This window comes from Sceloporus undulatus, chromosome 6, assembly GCF_019175285.1.
Source record: "Sceloporus undulatus isolate JIND9_A2432 ecotype Alabama chromosome 6, SceUnd_v1.1, whole genome shotgun sequence".
NCBI lineage: Eukaryota > Metazoa > Chordata > Lepidosauria > Squamata > Phrynosomatidae > Sceloporus > Sceloporus undulatus.
This window is the reverse complement of record NC_056527.1, coordinates 137,862,218-137,887,765: the sequence shown is the minus strand read 5'-3', so window position 1 is coordinate 137,887,765 and position 25,548 is coordinate 137,862,218. Positions and strand designations below refer to the sequence as shown.

The 25,548-nt window shown below is 42.4% G+C and overlaps 1 protein-coding gene across 3 annotated transcripts in view; it reads left to right on the top strand.

Annotated features, from left to right (window-relative positions):
* JAM3 (junctional adhesion molecule 3) overlaps positions 1 to 25,548 on the top strand; it is a 53,617-nt gene that overhangs the window by 16,527 nt on the left and 11,542 nt on the right. For all 3 annotated transcript variants that reach the window (XM_042474749.1, XM_042474750.1, XM_042474751.1), the window contains exons 2-5: positions 18,897 to 18,962; positions 20,479 to 20,592; positions 21,503 to 21,655; positions 23,371 to 23,573. In XM_042474749.1, coding sequence (XP_042330683.1) covers positions 18,897 to 18,962; positions 20,479 to 20,592; positions 21,503 to 21,655; positions 23,371 to 23,573 — 536 coding nt within the window. The remainder of the gene's footprint in view (positions 1 to 18,896; positions 18,963 to 20,478; positions 20,593 to 21,502; positions 21,656 to 23,370; positions 23,574 to 25,548) is intronic.

Sequence of the window (25,548 nt, the reverse complement as noted above, 5' to 3'; positions counted from 1 at the left end):
GCTCTCCCTATCCTTCTCCAGAGCAAATTAGTAGTTCTTTTAAAATACACACATTAAGACCTGTGGAGTTGCTATGTAACTGGGTGATAATCTCATCTTGACTTGTATATGACATTCCCTCTTGCTGGGTTCTTGCTCGGTAGCTCATCCGCAAGGCTGGTTAAAATTAGTGCTTGCATAAAAAAACCAAAACCCTGAACACTTGCATGACTTTTAAAAAATCTTGGCAGCCTTCTAAACAATACACAGAATTGCCTCCAAGCTATGTTCCTCAAGCGGTAGTGTTTATTTTACTTTTCCCTCTTAAAATGTGCCCAAATTCCATTGTTTGTGCCTGTATTGTAAGTGATTCAAATGCAGAGGGCCCATAACATTAAATGCCATCTGTCAGTGATGATTATGAGAGCCAGCTTGGTGCAGTGGTTTGCGCATTGAACTATGACTCTGGAGAACAGGGTTCGAATCCCCGCTTGGCCATTGAACCCCATTGGTCACACTTTCTCAGCCTCAGAGGATGGTAATGGCATATTCCCTCTGAAGGAGCTTGCCAAGAAACCCCAATGATAAGTCCCCCTTTAGTGTTGCCATAAGTTGGAAACAACTTGAAGGCACACAACAACAGCAGAGGGGACAGCTAACAAGCAAGAGCTGATTCCTTCAATGGACTGTGCTCTTATCTTGGAATGCAATACTGTACTTGCATAATTAAGCTTTGTGTTTCAGTCTGTCATGTAGGAATGGGAAATTTGCAGGATATAACCACAAGGAAGAGATTGGGGTTGTATGTGGCCCACAGGACCTCAGCAACATGTCAAGGCATATGAACATCCCCCATAGCAATCAAAGACATTGCCATGTTAGTCTGGAAAATCAGTATGCAAAGGGACTGACTGAAAGAGAGAGGTTGGTAGCATGAGCTTTCATAGACTTGAATCTGCTTCCTTAGGTGCAAGTCTACAAAAGCTCATGCTACCACTTACTTTCTTTCGGTTAGTCTTTAAAGTGTTACAAGATCCCTTTGCATACTGATCGCCATAGCACCTAGGCTTGGGAGGAAAAGCTTCCCATGGGAGTCAGTGGGCAGCTTTTTGGACCTCAAGGGGCATCCAGTACAACCCATTCTGCCATGCAGGAAGACAAGTCAAAGCACTCCTGGCAGATGGCCATCGAGGCCTGTTACAGACTGCCAAAATAAAGCTGCTTCGGGTCTCTTTGGAGGTATGCTGTTTAAATGATGCATGGGTACTAAGAATCCAGAAGCTGCACCAAAGCTGCACTCCAGTGCTTAGGAATGGAGTGTGGCTTTGGCGCGACCTACAGACTCGTAGGACCCATACATTATTTAAATAGCACTCCTCCAAAGAGACCCAGGCCCGAGTCTCTCTTTAAAAACCTCCGAAGGAAGCTCCACCACACTCCGATGCAGCATCTTTCACTGTCAGGAAGTTTTTCCAAATGTTTAGGTGGAATCTCTTTTCCTGTAGCTTGAATCCATTGCTCCTTGTCCTAGGAGGTGGTCATGTCTATTTTCGCCTGATCCAAGCACAGGCAAAATGGATCTCATTGCATGCCTTTTTGTCCAACTCAACCACATCATGTACCTGATCCGGACTCCTGGCATACTTTTTTAACCTATGATACTTTCCCATCCTTTGAAAAGTATGCCAGGAGTCCAGATTGGGTACGTGATGTGGCTGAGTTTTATAAAAAGGCGTGCAATAAGATCCGTTTTCACCCGTGCCCGGATCGGGCGAAAATGGACGTGTGATAATCTTCCTAGTCTCCGGAACAGCAGAAAACAAACTCGATCTACCTTCAATATGATATATTTTCAAATATTTAAACATAGCTGTCATGTCACCTCTTAACCTTCTCCACGCTCAACATACCCAGCACCCCAAGACACTCCTCATAGGGCATGGTTTCCAGATCTTTCACCATTTTGGTCGCCCTCGTCTAGATGTGCTCCAGCTTGTCAATACCCTTGTTGAATTGTGGTTGTCACTACTGGACACAGTATTCCAGATGTGGTCTGACCAAAGCAAAATAGAGTGGTACTATTACTTCCCCTCAGTCTAGACACTATACTCCTATTGATGCACATCCTGTCTGAATGAGTGTGCAGTTACACATTTCACTCTTTCTCTGTATATGCACATGCCTCATTTCTGGTATGTGGCCACCAAAAGGTTGGCCAATATATTTCACGAGGCCAATATGTGTAAACAAGAATTTTGTTTTAGTGTGATGATATATAATGCCATGCCCTCTCATTACCTCTTGCAAAAGATGAGTGATGTTCCATTCTAGAACACATTAGGGACAATATAAATCTATACAGTGGTGGCCTCGGGTTACGAATTAATTCGTTCCCGCGGCCGCTTTCGTAACCCGAAAAGCCTTCGTAAGCCGAAATGCCATAGGGCTAATGGGGAAAAGCGCGTTTCGTGGAAAAGCCGAAAAAAGCACCAAAAGTTTCTTCGTAACCGAAAAACATTCGTAACCCGGAACAATTATTTCCTATGGGATTTTTTCGTATCCCGGAAATTCGTAACCTGGGTATTTTCGTATCCCGGGGTACCACTGTATTCACCTTCCTGTTTAATCTGCCTTTCCAAACAGAGAGAACCGCAACAAAAAATACTCTAAGCAAACAGTGTTTTTAAAATTAACATAGTGTGTTTGTAGATTCTGAGCAATTTAGCCTGGGGAAAGATTTCATAGCTGGCTTATCAACTCTAGGAAAATGAGACCTTGATCGTGCCATTGCTAAAAACATATGTCATCATGAATCATACAAGAAAACTGCCAAAGGAATCTGTCACTTGCATAAAGACCCACAGGTTATCCAAATGCTGGAAACATCAGACATGTAGATGCTGAAGGCAAAAGAAAATACATACATAAAAAGGAAAAAGTGGCAACTATTGGTATTTCTTAAGATGGTATATATGTTCTTAAGCATTTGCTGGGTTTCTCAACCAAGATATGATGGAAAGGCCTGAGAGTAGCTGCTAATCCCATTTTGCATAATCTCTAAACAGATGTGGGGAATGGTTGGTATTGGGACACAGGACTGTCTGGGAGCTCGGTGTGTGCTGCCTTGAACCTATAAATGGTTTTTGCATGAATGCACTATATAAAACAAAATCTGGGCAGCTCAGTTCTGCAAAGACTACATTGCTGATTTTGTGCTCAGCTGAAAATGGCTAAACAGTAGAGGGTGGTGAAAGGGTGATAACTGTGTAGTTAGGCTTGCCATAACCGGCCCCCCCCCGTGACCAGCACGGTTTTGGGGGCCCCTCCCGGTCACGGTCCGGTTTGGGCCCCCACCTGTGCCTGGTCCCCTGTTTGGCGGCCCGCTCCGGCCATTGCCGCTAATGCGACTGCGTGGGCGCCAACCCACCTCCTCCTCCAGCTCCGCCTTCCTCCTCTTCCTTGCCTCCAGGGCGAGGGCTTGAATGCCGCCCAGGCCTCAGTAGGGGTCAGCGACAGCGCGCGCGCGGGGAAGGAAGTGGGGCAGGCGTGCGTGCTGCCGCTGGCCCCTACTGAGGCCTGGGCGGCATTCAAGCCCTCGCCCGGAGGGCGCGCCTGCAGGCTTCAGAGCAGGGAGGGAAGGGTCTCTCCTCCAAGGGAGACCCTTCTCTCCCTGCCTTGGGGCTTCCCCCGCCGGCCAGCAGGCTCCTGGGCAGGGAGAGAAGGGTCTCTCCTCCAAGGGAGACCCTTCTCTCCTGCTTGGGGCTTGCCCCGCCGGCCAGGCAGGCTCCAAGGCAGGGAGGAAGGGTCTCTCTCCAAGGGAAACCCTTTTTTCTGCCTGCTGGAGTTTCCCCCCCCCCGGCCAGGCAGGCTCCAAGGCAGGGAGGAAGGGTCTCTCCTCCAAGGGAGACCCTTTTTTCCCTGCCTTGCAGCTTGCTCCTCTTCTTCTCCTCCTCCCTCTTCTTCTGTCTCTCTCCTCCTCCTCCCTTCCTCCCCTTCTTCTTCTTCCTCCTCCTCTTCTTTTTCACCTCATCCTTCCCCGCTTCCTCCCCTTTTTCTTCCTCTCTACTTCCTCTTCTTCCTCCTCCTCCTTTCCCCCTCTTCCTCCTCCTCTTCTTCCTCCTTTTCTTCTTCTCCTCTTCCTCCTCCTCCGCTTCTTCCACTCTTCCTCCTCTTCTGGTATGACCAGAAAGGGAAGCACATTTCTGCCATCTGTCTAGGAATAATGCCAAATGTCCTCCATTTTTATCACGCCTAAGAATCATGCATTTATATGAATTTTTTAAAAAAAAACATCATTTTTGCGTGTCCTCCATTTTTTTAAAAATCTGTCCTCCATTTGAAAATTTTGTCCTACGTTTGTCCTACATTTGTCCCAGTTTGGAGGTCCTGACTTATGGCAACCCTATGTGTAGTGAAAGGGTGATAACTTTTGACATACCAGAAGAATTTGTGACTGATGATGCAACTCAGTTTGCAATTTTAGAATTCCAGTTGTCCAGGCATTTTACAATGTTCACCATGCAACCATCAAAAACATCTTCAGAAGGAATGGCCAACATATTGATCTTTGAAGCGGTAGGGCAGCGCTCCTGATTGGTACTGGATGTTGAGCTGTTAGGATTGCTAAGGGGAATACAAATTACAACATCCATCCCATTGTAGAGAACATTCTCATGGCAAAGTAACCTGACTGGAAAAAAATTGTCTCTTCGTGTTATTTTCTGTGGACTGTGCAGTTCTGTGAGTGTGAGAACTAAAACGTTTGGAAGACTTGATGGAGAAAAGACATGGCAGGCTGTGCCTTCAAGTTGACTTCAATCTGTCATAGAGTTTTGTTGGGTTTCCATGGCTGAGCAGGGATTTGGTTTCCCAGAGCCCCAGTTGAGCACTCAAGCCACTATACCATGCTAGCTCCCACCTACCATACAAGGAAAAATAGCATACAAATATCATACTCATTTGAGACAGATCATGACATATATATCAGAAATTGACATTATCTTTTCCTTATACCTCAGAAAGTGCAATTGTTAAATGCACAAGTAATGGTTGTGAACCCAGGTTCATCTACTGAGTGCCATTTTATAAACCTACAATGTGGATTGTCACTTGTTTGGGTCAGGTTATTCAAAAGCCTTTGAGATTTAGCAATGACTGATTAATTGTTATCAAAGAGTTCCCTCCCTCCCCTTTTTCAATAAAAATGGGGATTAGTGTATAAATAGTGCTCATATAGTTTAGGGTTTTGATTTAGGATTAAATTTTAGGCTGCGCCATGTCTCAATGCTATGGAAATCTGGGGTTTGTAGTTTTGTGCAACATTTAGCCTTCTCCATCAGAGAGCTCTGGTGCCATAGCAAATGGCAAATCCCACGGGACAGAGCCGTAACAGTTAAAGCGGTGTTAAACGACATTAATTCTGCAATATTACGGCAGCCAGGGTCTCAGCTAGAGTAGATTCATGGGGTGCATTGCTGTGTAATAAGTCAAAACCTATACGCAGATGCCCTCATGGAGACTAGCAGTTGGGTTTGGGACTTAATTCTATCTAGGTGGAGTCAGGAGTTTCCTGTTACTATTCTGTTCCTTGTTTGGGAGAGCGAGAGAGGGACAATACAGATTTTGTCTAGCTTCCTGACTATCACATCCTGGAAGAGTGCCATAACACAGGGCCCTTCATAATCCAGCCTTCCAGCAGGAGACGTGTTTATCTTTAGAAAGCCTTAGGTTTACAATGGAAATCTTTTCTTCAGCAGACTGGGAGGTGTGATACAGGAATAGCCGGGTATATTATCTCCCTTGGCTGCTGAGCTAGCACTTTGTGCACTTTCTGTCTGAGGCCAGTCTTTGCCTCCCAAGTGCATATTTTTGTGTGTTTTTGTGTCTGTGTTTGATGTCAGTTTCAAATCTCCTCCTTATAAAGATTTCTTCTGATTTGTTGGCCTTGCTAGCTGTCCTCGCCCTCAATTTCCAACATGATTTACTAAGTTTTTCTCCCACTCTGAGCAAGGGCAATGGGAGTAGGAAGGAAAGATAAGGTTGCCAAAAATTGTCTTTTTCCTCCCTCATCAGTTTAAAGATATTCCCCCACGACAGGCGCACAGACTCTCTTGCTCTGCATCTGGTACAAAAACATGTTTATTTTCCCCACCTTCCTCTCCAGTTTGGAAACTGTGGTGCCATATTATAGAGCTAGGGTTCCCAGCTCTTGGAGGCTGAACCGTTTTCTTCATGTGCAGGAGGAACCTCAGGTCGATAGCACTGTCCTGAAGAGTGTGTATATACATATTTCCCTGATTTGTTTGACTTTGTGTTTTTTCTTTGAACTATGTACTCTGTGCATCGGTGGTTGATGTTAACTGTCTCTGAAGTAAAAGGAGGAGGTACAGAATTATGAGCCCCCCAGCAAATTTTGTGTGTAAACATACATCAAAGTGGTGAGGCCCCATTATTGTTGTTGTTCTTGTTGCTGCTGTTTTAAATTTAATAACATATTTTAAATGATTTTTGTCCTTAGAATTGATAGCATAACTTTCAAGAGGTCTTTCATGAAGGTTTATTTGCCCAATTTGACTGGGAGAGCCACTGTTTGCAAAGCTGGCATTATTGTGTACTGGCAGAATAAGAAGTAGCATTATATCAAGTCAAGTCCACCAGTCCAGTTAGTTCAGTACTGTCTACACTAATTGGCAGCAGCCTTTGGAAATTTCCAGCAGGATCCTTTCCTCATTCTGCTTGGATGTGCTCTGGAAATGTCCATTATTATGACAAGAGTTAGGCTCTGTTTATAGCAAATCATTCTTGTTAAGATTGTAATGTGCAGTGCTTAATCCCCCCCCCCCCAATACAAGTAATAAAACCACACTGCTTTACAATTTCTATCCATTTTGTTCTGTCTGGACCCCAGTCCCTTTAACAATGGCATAAAGCAGAGGATGGGGACGGTTGTTTTGCGTAAAAAAGAACTTCCTACTATTGACTTACATATTGCCCATGAACAATAAAATCCAGGATTAGTTACTGAACCCTTTCTGGCTGGACATTTTTGCTTTATTGGAGCCAGTCCGTTTCCTTTTATTTAGCACAGTACCATCACTAGCACTATTGCATCATTTATAATAAGTTTTTTTTTATTATACTCTTGAGAACACACTCATCAAGTTTCGAAATTTTGCATTGAAATTTTGTTTGTGTTTGCTAGAAAGCTGTCACAGTCCAATGACGAACGAGTTGCCAACTTTTTCTTGGCTCTGCAACTCTCTTTTAATGAGCAGCCTGGTTTGCACACAGGTTTAGCAAGAAAAGCATTTCCTAACCTGCAGATAAAGTGATGGGAACCTTTGCCTATTTGGCTGCTGTTGATGGTACAGGAGTAGGCTAGTAAAACATTGGCAACCTGACATCAGCCACAAAAGTACTGTAGGATCAGACACACTATTATTCACTTGGTCCCTCTCTACCCCTCACAGTCCTACCTCACAAGACTGTTGTGCATTTTGCTAAGAGAAGGCATACAGTGTTATTTGAACAATAACTGCTAAGCATGCTTATCGTTCCTTCTGTGAAGAAGAGTGGGAGTCTTGAGAAAGATGTTCAGATCTGATGAGTAAATTTGTGGTAACCAAATGTGGCTTTTTAGCAGTATAACCTGCTAAGGCGCTCTGGGTATACCATGAATAAGATGGCCTCAACCCTTGTTATCTTAATAGTAGGTCAGCTTGCACTTGTATTGGAATAAGAGGATGTCAAACTGTCTCTGCTCATCTGCGATGGTGAATTATTCACTTGGCCTGCTTTGCCTGTTAGCTTTGGAGTGCATCTTTGGCAAAGCACCCAGTGGTGGCTGAGTTCAGATGTGCCAGTTTTGGAGTGTCCAAAAAACCACACAACTCCAACTGGGATGGGACCTGACTCTGTCCATAGCAGCGAAGCAGAAAACAAACTTTTCCAGCTTGTCTTCCCATAGAGAAAATAGGAAAATCCAAGTCTTTCAACACTCTCTAATCTCTGTAATTTTAAAGGTCCAGGTCATGGGTGAATAATCTTTGAAGGCGTACTTATCTCAAGGCTGACATTTTAAATTTGCCGTTGTTCTTGAACACCAGAAGCCAGTGGAAGATAATGAATGTTTTTGCTTCAGGCAGCAAATACTGCCTCTCTCAATTGCCACCAAAAATATTGATCAGTTATCCACATTAGGAACTGGTCTACGAAAGCTCATGCTGCTAATTTCTTTCTTTCTGTTAGCCTCAAAGGTGCTACAAGATCTCTCTACATACTGATTCTACAGACTAACACGGCTATATTTTTGAATGCTACTAAAGAGGCACAGGTTTAAAGACCTTTTCCCTCTATGCATGATGGAGTTGTTGCCATCTCTTCACCCTTGTCTCTGAAAGTGCTAAACTGTCCGACATGCTCCGTGAGTCGTGAGTCAGAAGTGACGTTTGTGATGAAACACCAGATAGAGAGTGCCATTGTTTCCCGTTCTTTGAACGAGGGTGATGCCAGTGGCACAGCGATGCTCTTTGTGTTAGCTATAGTAATCGCCCGGGAAAAGAACATGTTGGCCCTTGAAGCCGTGCAGCTGGGGAGGCTTCAAAGGGAATTCAAGGGGAATCAAACCCACATTCCCAGCTGTGTTGTGTATCTCCCATCGGGACAGATGTCAGATCCTACGTGGTGATATCGCAATGCCAAGGCTTCTGTTGAATTACAAAACGAGGGAAGTCAGGAGGGCAGGACTCAGGCTAATTGAACAATTTTCTCCCAGGGTCAACAGCAGGACAAGCTTAGATTGAGGGGTCTACTTTTTATTTCGTTGTATTTGTTAGTTTAAATCCCACACGACACATTGCCACCAGGACCCTTCCAGAATGGCTCAGCTGTGGACTTCGCTTTTCATTATCTTGGCTTGTTTTATAGGCTCCAGCAGCTGAAGTACATAAAACAGAGATGCCTGGGAGCCTTTGTTGCTGTTTGCACTGGGCATTAAAAAGAGCCCTCTGTCCCGTTGCAGTTTGTATGACACTGGCTAGTAGGCAGAGCCAAAGTTGCTGTCCCTGTCTCTTTGTTTTCTTCAAAACGCAGCAGGTTTAATGATCATTTACCGACCAGGGATATATTGTACATGGCTGTTCAGATGTAGCTGTCAGGTAACGGATCATAGCACAGATGGACATTTGCCCAAAATATTCTCTTTGGCAAGTGTGCATTTGGCTCAGAATCGGTTGGGGTATATGTTTACCATATTCCGACATGAGAGCAGAGCTTCTGTGGCAAAAGGGGCCTCTGACGGCAATATTGTAGGGAACATTTGGTATGTTTGGAAAATACTCGGCTAAAAATAGCTGGAAAGAGCAAAGGGAGAAGAAGCTTGCGGATTAGAAGAATTTGTCTACTTTGCTAAATACTTGAGTTTTAAATTCTGCTTTAGTGAAGCTGTTTTTAACTCTTTTAATGCTAGACTTGTTTTGTGAGTGTAAAGCCCTATTTGGGGATATAGCTAAACTGTCCACAATTGGCCAGAAAGGAACTCTTGACATTTCCCGGAGTCATTTCAAACGGGAAATTGATTTTTCTGTCCCTTTTCTCCCCCTCTTCCCCTATAGTTGATATTCCTATTGCTGATTCTCCTGTTTGCATTCTGGTTTGTCATTTGTAAGGGCGAAAGAGCCCCCAAAATATCTGTAGCAATTAAAAAAAAGTGATCAAATTCATTATGGATGTAATATCTTACCTATTCCTTTTGGTAAAGTGTTTTTATTTTTTGCTAAGGACATCCAATCCAAAACCATTACCCAGGCGATGTGGGATTGCTGGATAAGGAAAAAAAAAATCAAGAAGGATTATCCAGCAATGTGCCCTGCCAATGTGATCAGGCTCTGGCAGCTGCCCAAAGATGCCAGCTGCTGGTACTAGCCTTGAACAAGGAGGAGGCCTAGAAGATAATGTTTTGGACTTCGACTTCTAGAATTCCCCCAGCCAGCATGACCAGTGACCATGCTGGATGAGGGACAGTTGGTGTCATAGGCCAAAAACGAAGTTTTCCAAAGTGTTTCTTAGGCTAGCTGATGTTCAGGACTGGCAGTTTTCCTCCCTCATGTGCCAGGGACCAGTACCATATTTGTGCCTGTTGACTGTGACTGTCTCTTTCCTAGAACTTGCTGAAGACTGGCAGCCTATGGGCTCAAGGACCAGCACCTTGCGTAACACTGGTTTGCATATCAGAGCATGGGTTTACTGGGCAGAACAATCTAATATTGGCCGATGGACAAGCCTAGGGCTCGCATCTGGCATTGTCTCAAAGAGATGACTGGGAATTACAAACAGACCATTTTAAGCATTTCTTGGGATGCCAAGCTGAATTCCTGAGCTGCATCTCATGCCTTCTGAAGGTCAAAGTATTCCAGCAGGATTGAAGAAGAAACATAACAACACCCATTCGTTTTCAGTTGGTGGGTTACAAGCTGTGGTTTGGGTGATATGGATAAGAGATGGTTATCTTCTGAAGAAGGAAGGGAAAAGATTGAACAAAAAACAGGATTTGAAATGAAAAAAGTTGCTTTAAAAATGGAGCACTTGCCTGGGAATTTGGAGGGAACTGTACCTTGGGAAAACAATAAGAGAAAACGGGATGAGTTGCAACCTGGAGATTTACTGTTCTATTAAAATTGCAGATTAAAAGAGAGATGTAGTTTCTACTATCTAGTGATTTACACATCCTCTTTTTCCTAGCCCTACCATACTGTAGTGCAGGAGATACTATACTGCTCCCAATGAATTGTCAGATTTAAAAGGTCAGAGTAAATTTCCAGGTTTCCACATAGGCATCAAATTAAGTATGCAAAGTGCATGTTTTGTAAAGGTAGAATAACAGATGAGATGCTTGAAAGCTAAATCACATGTTAGAGTAAAAGAAATGCAATACTGTATATAAAATGTTTAAAAACAAGTGTTTCTTTAAAATGTTCTCTGACATAAAAATACAAGCTACAAAATGTTTCAGCCAAGAATCCTTGCTTTTGTAAAGAAGAGACCAGTGTTTACCGTGGAGGTTGTTGAGAATAGGATTTTTTTTCTATTCCATCATTGCGACAGGAAGATAAGGATGCAACAGATTAGCATTTGAGGCATGCGAATCAGGGATTTATAGGTTGAAATTATTAGCGCCTCTTCATTATTGCTTGGAAGATGGCAGACGCTAACAAATATTGAGAAGCCAGATGCTGCTAAGTGATGGGATTAATGAACTAAAGGCACTTGCGTTTTGCCTTTCACAATATGTGAGATAGTTCCTCTGTTTTGAACTCATCATGAAAAGTGCTGTCAGCTCAAAAACTGGAATATGTTTGACCTTTCAGAGTTCTAAAATGTATAAATGGCCACTTTAAGGAGTTTGCTCTGGAAAGGGAACAGAGTTGAGAGCCAGTTCACACAAGAACATTGCTTAATTTCTCTGTCCTTACATTTCATGCAATCTTCTGAGTTGGAATGGACCACAAAGATCATCCAGTGAAGGAATTCACAAATATTGAAAAAGCGTTTCTGAGAGGTACCTAATCAAACTCAGTTTAAAATACTCCAACAAAGGAGGATTCATTGCCTTTCGAGGTGGGCTGTTCCATTTCCAAACAAGAAGTTTACAAGAAGCTTACTTGCTAATTAGCTTACTTGCTGTTCACCGCTATGATCTTTGGAATAGCGGTATATAAATAAAACAAATTATTATTATTAATTATTAAGTTCTTACTGAACATTAGTTGGAATGTTCTTTCTTTCAAATTGAATCTATTAGTTTGAGTGCTAAGACATACTCATTGAAAGCTAAGATATACTCATTCCATATTCCTTAAAATGGCAGTCGTATCACCTCTTCATTTTTTTTCTTCTCCAGGCTAAACATACCCAATTCCCTCAATTGTTGGCTTGGTTTCCAGACCCTTTACCATCTTGGCTCCCCTCTTCTGGAAAAAAATCCCAGATGTTTGATGAATAGTAGTGCCCAGATCTGGATACTCCAGGTGAGGTCTGGTCAAAACAGAATAGAGTGGTACTATCACTTCCCTTGATCTGGAAACCGTTTTTCTGTTGATGCAGTATACATTTGCAATGGCTTTTTTGTCACTGCATCATATGGTTCACACATGTTTAGCTTGTGGTCTTCTAAGACCTCTAGATCCTTTTTGGACTTACTGTTGTCAAGACAAGTGTCAGCCATCCTATAGTTGATGACAGGTAGCTGAAACCATAAACTTGGCCTCATGGAAAAGCATTGCTTTTGAGGCGATATGAAAATTAAGCCAGCACTGTTTGATTTGTGATAGTTCCTGTATGCATGCAAGTTGTCACTTGAAGTCACAAGAGATGGGGATGGATGTGTAAACCTGCCAAAAGAGTTGGGTAAAATCTGGAGTCCTGGCTGAGAAGGAGAGATACCCATTATTACCTATTTTCTCTAAACTACGCATGGCAATAATGAGACCCTGGTATTCTGCAATGAAGTCTTCATTATGTTCTTTAGGGCTGGATGCCTGTAGAATAAAACAAGTCCCTCTCCAGAACTTGGAAAATTTACTTTTCAAGACTATAGATGGACTCCCCCAGCCAGCATAGCTGATGGCTGTGTTGGTTAGAGAAGTCTTGAAACTGTAATCCAAAAATATTAACTTTTTCAAATTGAATCCCTTTCTAGTACATTTGCTCTCTTTCTCTCTCTCTCTCTCTCTCTCTCTCTCTCTCTCTCTCTTTCCTTCCCCATCCTGTCTGTTTCCATGCATGCCACTTGGGTCCTTTCTGCCCCTATCTGGATCAAACTGACACATGGCCTTTCCCCCCAAGATGTGACCTGATCCCAGATAGTGGGGAGTCTTTGACCGAACAAAGAAGCCAGTTGATCCTTGAAAGAAATGGGTAGGAAATGATGTCTTTGTGATTCAAAATCCCAAACCAAACCAAAACAGGGGAAAATCCATTGTCTGCCTTTGATGTGGCAGGACTTCCTGGCCTAACCCTTATCTTTGCCATCTGCTCCATCCCTCTTGTTCTCTACCAGGAACTCTGTGGCTGGTCTAGGTATGGATATGCTGACAGAACAGTTCATGCTTGCAGCACAGTCAGGTGCTTGGACAGTTGAGAGCTGGTCAGTAAAGCTGTTTCTAGCTTGCCACATTTGTGAGCTTCCAGGGACAGCTGGCAGACCACAGTTGGAGAATTCGGGATATCAGAGTACAGCTGGACCATTGTGCCTATCACTGAGGAAGAAATGAGGCACTTCAAGTAATAGATATTGGGTAGAAGTGGATCCCCTTTTATTGGAAGATAGCATGATGAGAACCCCCAAACTGAGCCTGTTCCTTGAGAAGACAGATGTCAGATCTGGCCACAATGACATAATGTTTTGATTAACTACCATTTGGATTAATATGCAGAGAGATCTTGTGGCACCTTTGAAATTGAAAGAAAGAAGTCAGCATGAGCTTTCGTAGATTAAAGTCTCCTTCCCCTGATGCATATGGTGGAGTGGAAGTCAGGGACAGACATATATATGCCATTGGTGTGTGAGAATGTCAATTCTGATTCAAAATACTTTGTGCATGGAAATGAAGTGGCAAGCCTAATCTATATGGCTTATTACAGCACTCTCACTAGGAAGTGGCCTTTGGAAAATGTCCAGAAACTGCCGTGTCTCCAAAATGTTATGGCTAGACTGCTGGCCAGGACTGGTTACGAGGAACATATAACTCCTCTTTGGAAACAACTTAACTGCTAGCAGTTCATTTTCAGGCACTAGTCACGCTACAGGTTATGACCTATAAAATCCTATATGGTTTTGGTCCAGTCTGTTTGAAAGACCGTATCTCCTAGGATGAACCTACCTGAATTTAAGGTCTTAGGAAAAGATGTTCTCTTGGTCTCACTACCATCACAGGTACAGTTTGCATGGATATGGGAGAGAGCCTTCTCAGGAGCTGTTCCCAAGCTATGAAATTTCCTTCCATGAGAAGCTACCTTCCATTTTACCCAGACCTTTGAGTGTTAACTGTCTGTTGCAGAAGGTCTTTTAACTGAGGTGTGTTGTGTTATATTTCTATAACACCACAGATACTGCATCTGAATCCAAGCTTCATAATGTACAGTGTTTCAGTAATTTTCTTCCTGCTGCGAGAAAGCATTTGAATACAGTTTCCAAAGGCTATTTGCAATTTGGGACTTATTCTGTGCAAAATTCACAGATGGTTATTTTTGGGCAGAAAGCAGAATTTCTGTACAGGGAACAGCATTTTCTACAGGGAAAATAAAATTTCAGTGCAGAAATATTAATCCCTGTGCAGAAAATGCTGTTTTGTGCACAGAAAATGCTGTTTTCTATGCCAACCGCCCGTGTGCAAATTTTATGTCAAATAAATCCCCACAGAACATGCTGTTCTGTGCAGAAAATAGCAATTTAGATTTTGTTTTCCATGCTGGAAGTGGTGTTTCCTGTGCAGAAATGTTGTTTTGTGCACAAAATAACCACATTCAGTTTTTGTGCAGAATAAGTCCCAACCTGGACAGATTTTGGTCAGTCCAGGATTCTTCCCATCAGGGTTTCTCAACACTCAATAAACCTGTTTTCCAACCATTTTTCAAATATGTTCAAATATTCTTTCCTTCCCTACTCTCAACTTGCCCTTCTCTCGCCTCCTTCGAACAGCTCCTGACCTGATTGATTCTCATACACAGATCGTACATAACCAAATTACCTACACACACACACACACACACACACACACACACAGAGTCAGCCCTCCTTACCCACGGCTTTTTTATCCACGGATTCAAGCATCCACGGCTTGAAAATACTTTAAAAATATACAAATTTCTATAGGCAAACCTTGATTTTTCCCTTTTATATAAGGGACACCATTTTACTGTGCTTTTATATTTAATGGGACTTGGACATCCATGGATTTTGGTTTCCACGGAGGGTCCTGGAACCAAACCCCAGCATATACCAAGGCCCCACTGTACATACATACATACATACATATATCTATATACACACATAAAACATTTTACCCCAAAATGTCCATGACATCACAGTCCAATCCAGCTAGGCACATCTTATTTTCTCGCTTGAGAAGGAAAAGCGGGAGGATGTGTACAGGAGAATGGAGGAGGAAGTCATGGCAAACTTTTCAGTTCTCGCTTGGTGTGTTCTTGCCCTCTCTCATTGCCTGTGTTTCTCACCATGTGTTGGCACACTTGATTTGTTGTTAGGCATCTGTGGGATTCTCATTTTCCTCATAGCAGCATGAAGCACATTGGTGTCCAACCATGTCCTGCTGCTGCATGTGGGTGGTAAAAAAGTATGAAAATTCTTGCAAGTGTGGGCGTCCTGCAATTGCATTGGGAATGGATGACCACCTGGGTTGTTTTCTCTGAGCTACTAGGCTGCAGCAGGAGGGTGGCTTTTTATAACTCCAAATCTGTGCAGGCTGCTCCTCTCCTTCCAAGAAATGCTACTTAAAATTAGCCATGTAATTCCAAAAAGATATGCTAGTTGGTAAACCAGGGTTCTTCCCTCTTGGTGAGTGAACAGTGGTTTGACCTGCAGGGAGTATTCTTTATCTGTGCAGGCACTTTGAACTGGGCACTATTTTATTCACCAAATAGAGAAAAAAAGCATTTAGATTTTCTTTTATATGTTCGTCGTCTTTCCATAACATTGTCAGACCCTTTTTGTGTAGCATTGAACATAATGTGGCATGTAGGTCCTGTTTCCCTTCCCTAATTTCCCCCCAGCTTTTATTTGCAGGGGGGGGGGAATTGAAAATAATGGACTACTATGGAATATTTTCTTTTAGAATGAATATGTTTAAAAGATGGTGTTCAAATGTTTGTTGCCTCCAAACTCTTTTCTAAAACCTATCTAAGAGGAAATTAATTAATTTTGCTGCACCAAAATCATTTCTAAAAACTTTATAAGAGGGAGACTTGTAGGTTAGACTGTGTACAGTATCAGATCACTATAATTTCCTTTTCTCAGTTCATTTTATGGAAATGAGTGCACTGTCTCTGCTTACAGGTTTCATTTCCCTTATCCAGAGTTCATGGGTGACTGAGATAGTGACACCTTTGATTTCTGATGGTTGAATGGACACAAACTTTGTTTAATGCACAAAATTATTTTAAAATATTGTAAAAAATTACCTATAAACCATTTCTGGTCCCAAGCATTTTGGATAAGGAACCCTCAACCTGTATATCAGACATGATAATTTTATGCCAAATGAAGTTATATGAATATGACTTTCAAACTATAAAAAGGGGGAAAGAGGTTAATATTTCATTTCCCCATTTTTCCAATTTTCATTTTCTTGACTCGCCATTCAACAATGTCTGAGTATTTCCCATGGCTTCAAAAGTTCCAGAAATATTTACATCTCTAAATGTAGCTATAACTCCTAGATATGTTGTGTAGAACCAAATTCTGTCTTCAGAGGTAACACTAGAAATGTAAGAAGATATCTGATGTATTCAGAGCTTGAAAAAGTGACTTTTTTGGACTACAGCTTCCACCATTTCTCATACTAATTGGCAGATTCTGGGTTCTTTAGTCCAAAAGCAAGCAAACAGAAAACCCTAGCATTTCCAGTTTCTGCCTGGGTTACTCTTCAGATCTGTCTAGCACAACATAGCATCCTATGATTTTAGCAGGGGAGAGCTGGGAGATTCACACAAGTAGCACATACACACTGTATGAATTAATAGACAAAGCTCTTCAGCTTTGGGAATGGATCCAAACACTGGGGACAAGTTGCATCCTTGTGCCAGCGCTTATGATGCCAGAGGGCACTTGTTGGGGCAGGCTGCCACAAAAACATTGTTCTGCCTAAATGTCTTACTTGACACAGCCTGGACACCTTGATTTGTGTCACTCACTCTCACAGAAAGGTGCTTGTAAAGTGCATGGAGCAGCAAGCAGAAAAGCAGTGAGCTGTGGCAAAGCACGTGGGTGAGCCTATCACTTTGCTGTGCCTTTGGTGTGTGCAGAATTGTAGATCAGTGTGTTTCTGCATTAATGTTTTTGCATGGCTTCTCCATGGCAGCATGTTTATAAAAATGTCAAGAGGAGTTCAGAGGGATTTTCTTCTGCTGACCATGGCTTTGTTTCTGCTGGTTGTTTTAATGCCTTGGGTTTTTGCTGGGATTAACAAGTTGCATTTACTTTAGAAGGGGGAGGAAGGAAGGAGAAAAAGAGAAAAGAGGCAACAGATTACCTTAAGGGATAGATGTGAAGCAAATGGGAAGGAATTAAAAAGGTCTCATTTTACCTCTTCTTTGTGGCCTGGGGCCTGTTTAGGAAATGTTAAGTCGAGATACGGCTGCTGCTTCACTGCAGAATCGATGCAGTTTGGCACCGCTTTAACTCTCATGGCTCCAGTTTATGAAATCCTGGGATTTGTACTTTGCTGTGGCACCAGAGTTCTCTGACAGAAGGCTAAATATCTCACCAAACTGCAAATCCCAGAACTGCATAACATTGAGCCATAGCAATTAAAGCAGTATCAAACTACATTAATTCTGTAATTCCTCCAGGCCAAAAGGTTGAAATGTAGTATAATCAATCAATCATTGATTAATTGAATGTAGGGTATGTCCTGGAAAAGGAGGACCTCTGGTTACCCTTGCCTTCCTCCCTTTTGCACTGTGTGACCAGATGTCCATTACATGCAATGCATCTGAGGAAGAAGACCGAAGTCTACAAAAGTTCATGCTGCCAACTTTCTTTTTTCCATTTAGTCTCAGAGTTGCTACAAGATCTCTCTAGATTTTGGAAGTGGATATAACTTGGAATTGCTATTGCAAGTGAAGCTGTGTTGCTTAGAGAATTGGACTGAATTTCTTCCAGCCAGCCAAAGCTAGCAAAAATATACAGGCTCATTTCACTGTTTATAAGTGCAGGCTTCAGACATTTTACACTCATGTTTCTTCCAAGCAGCTGTTCTTCAGCTGCCAAAAATGACCCACACATTACTGAGGATTCTGGCATGTTTTCTGGGATGCATAACTACTTTAAGGGAGGGTGATGGTCTGGTCAGTTAGAGATCTGTTATCTTTTGCAGTGACAGCCAGGCCTTGTTGGTCAGGATCTCTGTACCATTGCACATGTCCCAAATGTCTCCGTTTCCAGGGAACAAACCGTGGAAACACTGAAACTTGTTTTGAACTTGTAATAATTTACTTATGCTTTTTCTCATACATCATTGGATAAATAAACAACTGTGATCTTTCCTTTTTTTTGTGAGAGGAGGACTGACTCTGCTAGGGCAGAGGAGAACTTTCTGGACTATACAGTAATAGGTGAAGCTTGACTATTAATCACTGATGTTCAAATAAAGGTGTCATTTTTCATCTGTTCAGCTTAAGAAATTTTACCACTATCTTAACAATAGTCAATGAGTGGGATGGTAAAGATTGGGATATGGTGGTCAGATGCAAATGTAGGTAGGAGTTCCCACCATTATTATTTTTAACATACTAGAACTCTGAATCAGAGAGCTGATCTGTGAAGCAGAAGATGACCAGACAAAATTTGTTTTGCCTACAGATAGAGAAAGACAACAGCCTCCATTGTCAGCTTCTGCGTATTGAGCATCTGGACAGATTCACTGCCTGCAAAGATGGTGACACAATTGTACAATCATGTAGGACACAGATATTCAGTGTGTGGTGATCTTTCCCTGCCATTCTTTCTAAACTTAAAACTGGCTAGGAGACTCAGTGAGGATTAATTCAGAATTTGCTAAACTCAAGAAACTTTTGCAGATGTAGAAACACGGCCATGGAGTACATCAGACATTTGCTTCCAAACTATCAATGACTGATGAGGCTTGTGTGTATCTTAACCTATCTCCTCTTGGTTTTCATAGGGTACCGAATCTTTGCTGTAGAGCTGATATCCACCGACCAGAATCCCATCGTGCAAGAGTTTCAGCGTAAGTAATGCAGTGGTTTGAGTGTTGGACTAAGACTCTGGGGGATCAGGGTTTGAAATGTTGCACTGCCATGAAAGTCCACAAACTAACCTCGGGCAAGTCATACTCTCTAAGCCTCATAGGAAGGCAATGGCAAACTTCCTCAGAATAAATGTTTCCAAGGAAACCTTGTTATAGGGCTATCATAAATCAGAATAGATTTGAAAGTACACAACAAAAATGGCACAGATAGGAGTTGCTTTTCCCATAGAATAATAGAATCTTAGCAATAGAAGGAGTCACAAGGGCCAACACCTTGCTATCCAGGAATACACAACTAAAGCAGTCCTGAAATACGCCCATCCAATCTCTGTTTAAAGACCTCCAAAGAAGGAGAGCTCACCCCTCCCCAGCAGTCTATTCCATTGTTGAACAGCTCTTATAGTAAAGACGTTCTTCCTAATGTTTACATGGAATCTCATTTCTTGTAACTGGAATCTAGTGATTCATTTTCCAGTCTCTGGAGCAGCAGAGAACAATTTTGCTCCTTCCTCTATATGGCATCTCTTCAGATATTTAAAGATAACCATCTTTAAAGTCACCCGAGCCACCTCTCAGTCTTCCCTTCTCTCAGCTAAACAACCCTAGCTCCCTAAGTTGTCCCCAAACCTTTGGCCACCTTGATCATATCAAGTCAGCTGATATGTATTGCCCAGTATTGCTACACTAATCGGCAGCAACTTTCCAAAATCCAAAGTCAGGAATCTTTCTCAGCCTTACTTGGAGATGCCAGGCATCGAACCTGGGATTGCTTGCATGCAGAATGAGTGCTCTGCAGCTGAGGTATGGCTGCTTCCAAGGGTCAAATGGTAGGGAAGGCAGTTTCCTGGACTGACAGTGGTCAGGTCTTTTCCTGTTTAGTTTCAGACATCAACTTGTTAGGAAGTAGCATGAGCTATTGAGTCCTTTACAAGAAAGGAACCAAACTAATAACTGCATTTTGATTGGAATTTCTATCGTTTTAATAGGCATTATTTAACTGCTAAGTGTTGTGTTCTAGCACAATCAGCATCCTTTGAGAAACGTACTATAGGCATCTTCCCACAGACAAAATATAGGGGTGAAGCTGGGTGACTGGTTCTTCCCCCCCGCCTTTTTCAACTCTGTAAGGGACACCATCCTGAAACTCTGGCATTGATTTGAGGAGACAGCAATAGCTGTTTCCATCTTTACCTGTAAGCCAGGTTCCCACTGGAGGAAACTAGATTGAAGATGAATCAGGCAAATGTTTTGCATTTATATTCCCTTTTTCCACTGGTTATTATCTGCATTGGATGTTCTTTTTGCTGGCTTGGGTCCTTCATCTTTCATCTAGCAATTTATGAAGCCAAGCAGATTTTTCTCTGCTTGGGAGGTGCTGAGAAGGCAATGCAAAGCTTTCCTAGGGGAAGCCACCCACTCCTTCGCCCTTTGAGAGGAGCAGTTTCCCCTGAGAAGACCAGGATGCTCCTTCTCACTCTGTGTGTTCCTGTTGCAGGTGCTGAACTTTCCTGCATCATTGCCACCACCAAGACAGCCAATCCTAGAATCGAGTGGAAGAAAATTGGAAGCAAGGAAACCACCTATGTGTTTTTTGACAACAAGATGCAGGGTAGGGAATTGTGATTTTTCTTCTTCTTGGGGCTTTGTTTGAACCTGAGCCTCCCTAGGACTCAGGAACAATTTTGCAGCAGTGCCAGATCTACCACGAGCCAGAAAGAGGCATCCATTTCAGACAGCAAACATTGGGAATTAGCGTTTCCCAAGGTGTCAGCCCTTGTATGGGAAACAAAATATTAAAATATTAAAGCTAAAACTGTTAAGGATTATGAATAGATTAGGTAAAAGATAAAAACTGGATTTTAACTCACTATCTTGGTGATCCATAGAGGTATAGTAGAAGTAGAGATGGCGACTGAGAAGGAGGAGAAAAAATTCTTCATATGAGCAACATACCAAGGAAGTGTCCTGGGACAGATGGTCTTTTTTACTTGGCTATATTTATGACCATGCACTTCAAAGGATAGTAAGAGCAAAGGGGAAGCTTTAGAAGAGGGGAAACAAGGATTTGACATGCAGGGAATGCTATCTTATCTGAATGCCACTTGTTCTAAACAGCAAGGTGGGTGGGTGGGGGAGAATGCTGGAGATTTTCCAAAGGCAAATGCTGGGAGGGAGGCAGCAATAGTCTTATGCAGTAAACTGCTCCCTTGGTTGTAACTGAGGACACAGTCCCCTTCTTAATGGTGAAATAAGATTCAGCTACCAGACAGGTTCTTTTCTGTGCCTTGTGTTCTTGTGTGGGTGTATCAGCATCTTGAGTTTTGACTCAGGTAGCAAAATGTCTTAAGCTTGTCTCTTTTCAGTATTTAGATGTCAGTGGTACCTTTGGAATACGCTTGTTAAGGCTATATGGGAATACTGGAGGGAAATCCAGAAAGCCTAGAAGGTTAACTTGTTTAATAGTGGACAGGATCTACATTTTCCTCTCCTTTCTATGCTTCTATTCCATGTTGCTCTAGGAGACTGGGCATACCGTGCACATCTGAACAGCAGAACCTCTCTGGTTATCGCTAATGTGACTCGGGCTGATAAAGGGATCTATCGGTGTGAGGTGGTGGCACCTGAAGACACACGGATTGGAGCAGAGATCAATATCAACCTGACAGTTCATGGTGTGTGCTCACATATCCTTACATTTTACCGACAAAGGCTAGAGTGTGGCCCGTTACAGACCGCCCAAAAGGGGCGGTCTTGGGCCGCTGCCGGTTGCAGCGCGGGGAAGCTGCTGCAGCCAAACCGCATGACTCCCCCGCGCAGTAAAAAAGGAGCGCGAAAATCGTGCTCCTTCCGGCAACCCAGAAGAGACGTCGCAAGTGCCAAAGCGCATACTCGCGACGTCTCTTCCGGGTTTGGACGTCCGGACGCATAGCGTCTGTTACGTCAAGATGGCCGCGCCCATCTGTATAGGGCGCTGCCATCTTGACGTACGGAATACGCACGAGGGGCAAGGTGCATCCAGAAGCGCCGCCCCTCAAGCGTATTCATGGCGCGACGACGGCGCCGCTTAGGCCCGTCTATAACCCGCCTAAGTTTGCAGACATCCTTTCCAATGCCCTTCCCTACCCAAAGTTGAAGATGATACACCTGTATTTTCAGAGCCTATAAGAATGTAGTCAAAATGTTTCTCCTTTGCCAGGGAGAGTTCTGGGGATGGTGAGAGTCTTGCTGCAACACATCTGCAGTACATCACATGTCCCCAGCTTGGAGATGACCATGCTACACCATAAGATTACTTCGTGTTCATATACTCCTAACTTAATTCTCTTCCCTAAAAGACTTAGAAGAGCATTTTGGCAGCATTTAGTTTCACTTTCCTGAATCTTGACTTGTTGTGCCATACAGTCATCATGGTTTATAGTAAACTGAACAAGCCAGCTTCAGAAAACTTGGTTTGAAGGTGGTTTATTCTGAAACTGACCAGAGTTGGTTATAAACCATAGTCCCTAAGGATACGACATGGCGAGATTCAAGGAAAGAGAAACAAAATAGTGCTAGAGGTCTTCTGCCATTTTCATGAAAAGACAAGAAGGGAGGGAGGAATGAAAATCCAAATCACATCAACTACTGTTCACATGTCTCAGACTGCGCTTTGGTGTAATATGATATGGAAACATGATCTACGTATTAGAGCAGAGACGGAGAACCTGTGATCCTCCAGTTATCATCGAACTGTGATTCCCATCTTGCCTTATGATTGGTTAAACCGACTAAACTGGCTAAACTGATTGAGATTTGAAACTGATGAGATTTGAGGTCCAATATTATATAGAGGCTTGTGAGATTTGTTCAGAGGGCTTTGCCTTTGCCTTCCTCTGAGGCTGAGAGAAGAGTGACTTGCCCAATGTCACCCAGTCGGTTTCTGTGCCAAAGCAGGGATTCAAACTCTGATCTCCAGAGTTGTAATCCAACGTTCCAACCACTACACCATGCCATGCTGCCTGCTTTATGGCTTCCAAAACAAAAGCCAACACATTGTGTGCATGTACTATAGCATGCATTACATGATTGGTTTTCAACCCAGGAGGCCCCAGATGTTGATGGACTTCAGCTTTCAGAATTTTTCACCTTGCTGGCTAGGGTTTCTAGGAGCTGAAATTCCAGTGAGATCAAAGATCCCTTCAGTAAAAATCCAATACATTAGAGTGACTGTACTTTGCATTTCAGACCTGTTGTATGTTACACTTGCCCTCCTCCCAGGCATTTGGTCACACCTGACTATTCTATTCAGCTCTAAGGGAGTGGCAGGTTGTGGGTATATAGAGGGAGGGGAAAGTGGGAAGTTGTCCAGTGGTGTAACTCATGTGATGGACCTCTCCTTCTCCAACAGTGAAACCAGTGCCCCCAAAGTGCCGTGTGCCCCAATCTGTGCCAGTGGGTAAATCAGCCACCCTCCAGTGTCAGGAGAATGAAGGCTTCCCAGAGCCAACCTACAACTGGTATCGTAATGGCGAAGCTTTGCCTCTTGACTCCAAAGCCAGCTCCAAATTCCAGAACTCTTCCTTCACAGTGAACGCCAAAACAGGCACACTGGTAAGTCGGATGTGTCAGAGAGGAGTTGCTATATTTCAAGGCACTGTTTCACAATACATTTTCTCATATCCTGTCTCAAACTAATGTCCTTTTGGCCTGACTGCAGAGTCAAAAAACCAAGAGCTATTTATGGGCAGCCAGGAAGCAAGCAGATATATGGGCCTCCCTGTGCACCACTGTTAGAGACAATGTAATGAATGATATGGCTGATATGGATATGTATGGGATCTTCTTTTTCCTGGAAATAGAAAGCTGAAATCCAGTATGAACTTATATTTCAGGGTGTGAAAGTAGTCAAAGATAAGTGCACTGTGGTATATGCTATGTTACTGCATATTGTATCATGTTTGTCAAGGATGGGGATACTTTGACGTTCCAGATGTTGCTGGACTACAACTCCCATAACCCCTTTTCATTGTCCCTGCTGGCTCAGGTGTCTGGGAGTTGAACTCCCAGACATCATCATCATCATCATCATCATCATCAATTTATATCCTGCCTTTCTCCTAAAGTTTGGACTCAAGGTGGCTTCCAATCTAAAAAGAACAATATAGCTAAAACCATACAAAAAGTGAACATTAAAATGGAACTAAATTATTCACCAACATTAAAACGATTTATATCTACACTTTAAAAAGGTAAAATACAGTTAGATAAACAAATAAAAACCGTTTAGTTTAAGACAATAGAGTTTAAAACAAAACAGCACCTTCAGCCTTTTCTTTAAACGCTGTTTTAAAAGCCTGTTGGAATAAAAGGTTTTTTTTCCTGCTAACGGAAGAACAGCAAGGAGGGAACTAAAAGTAAATACATGGGATAGGAGACATGGGCCATTGCTGGTCTGCTTTGTATTCCATGTATAGTGAAACACTAGGCAGGTATTATGGGTGAGAACCAGCATTGTTGAAGATGCCTGGAAAAGTCCTACATATCAATATGCCAAGCAAGTTTTGTTTAAAAAGTGAGTTTCTCATCCCTAGATGTGTCCTAAGAGTCCAGCTTTACAAAAATGTCCATAACATTTTACCACCATTCCTAAATGAGCAGTTACTCATTTTGTTAATGCCCTCTCAGTCATATAGAGGGTCCTTCTATTTGTCTCGGAAAAATATATTTTATCAGTAGCATATGTGTGCAGAAGGTTATCAGGTCTCTAGATTTAGAGCAGTGATGGCGAACCTATGGCACTCGGTCTGTAAAAGGTTCACCATCACTGATCTAGAGGCAGATCAGTGGCATAGATTAAAAATAATCTTATTCAGGGAAAACTGGTTTATATTCAAATGTAGAAAAATAAAAGGAGAGAATTTACTTCCCGATGGCTGCAAAAATTGTTGAACCTCAGCAGTGGAAATTGGCTTTACCTCCTACAGTCTTGGAATAGTTGTTTAAAGCTTTAGAAATTGCACGGTGGATACATTAACGGATGCTGTTTACTGGAAGAAAAGGCAGTTGCTCCTGATAATTTTTTTTTTCATTTCCTGAAATTGGTACCTTTTGTTACATACTGGAATTATATTGTCATGCTGCAAAAACGGATATCCTTATATTTACACAATATACTCATTCAAGAGTAAAATAAACACTGAAAAGAAAAGAAGATTTTCTTATACAGGTTTATGCACAGACTTCCAGATTCAGTTTGGTTCTTTTGCTAGTCGTAGGTGTAAAAGACATACATTTGGAATTAGCAAAAAGAAGTTGGTGGCAGGGAAGCTTAAGCAATTGTTCTGGCCAGCATGCTATGTAAGTAACAATCTTGTCCCCTATTAAATTAACCAGCCCTACAACAATAATTATCTCCTCGATGCAGCCTTCTGTAGTTCTTCCATTGTTTCTGCCCTGTATCTGAAAGAAACCTCTGGCTTAAAAACAACAAATTAAACAGTTTGAAACGATAAAAATAATTCTAAAATAAGCTAAAATGTATTAAACACTACGAGAACAGATTTAAAAAGTGTTTAAAACTATGTAC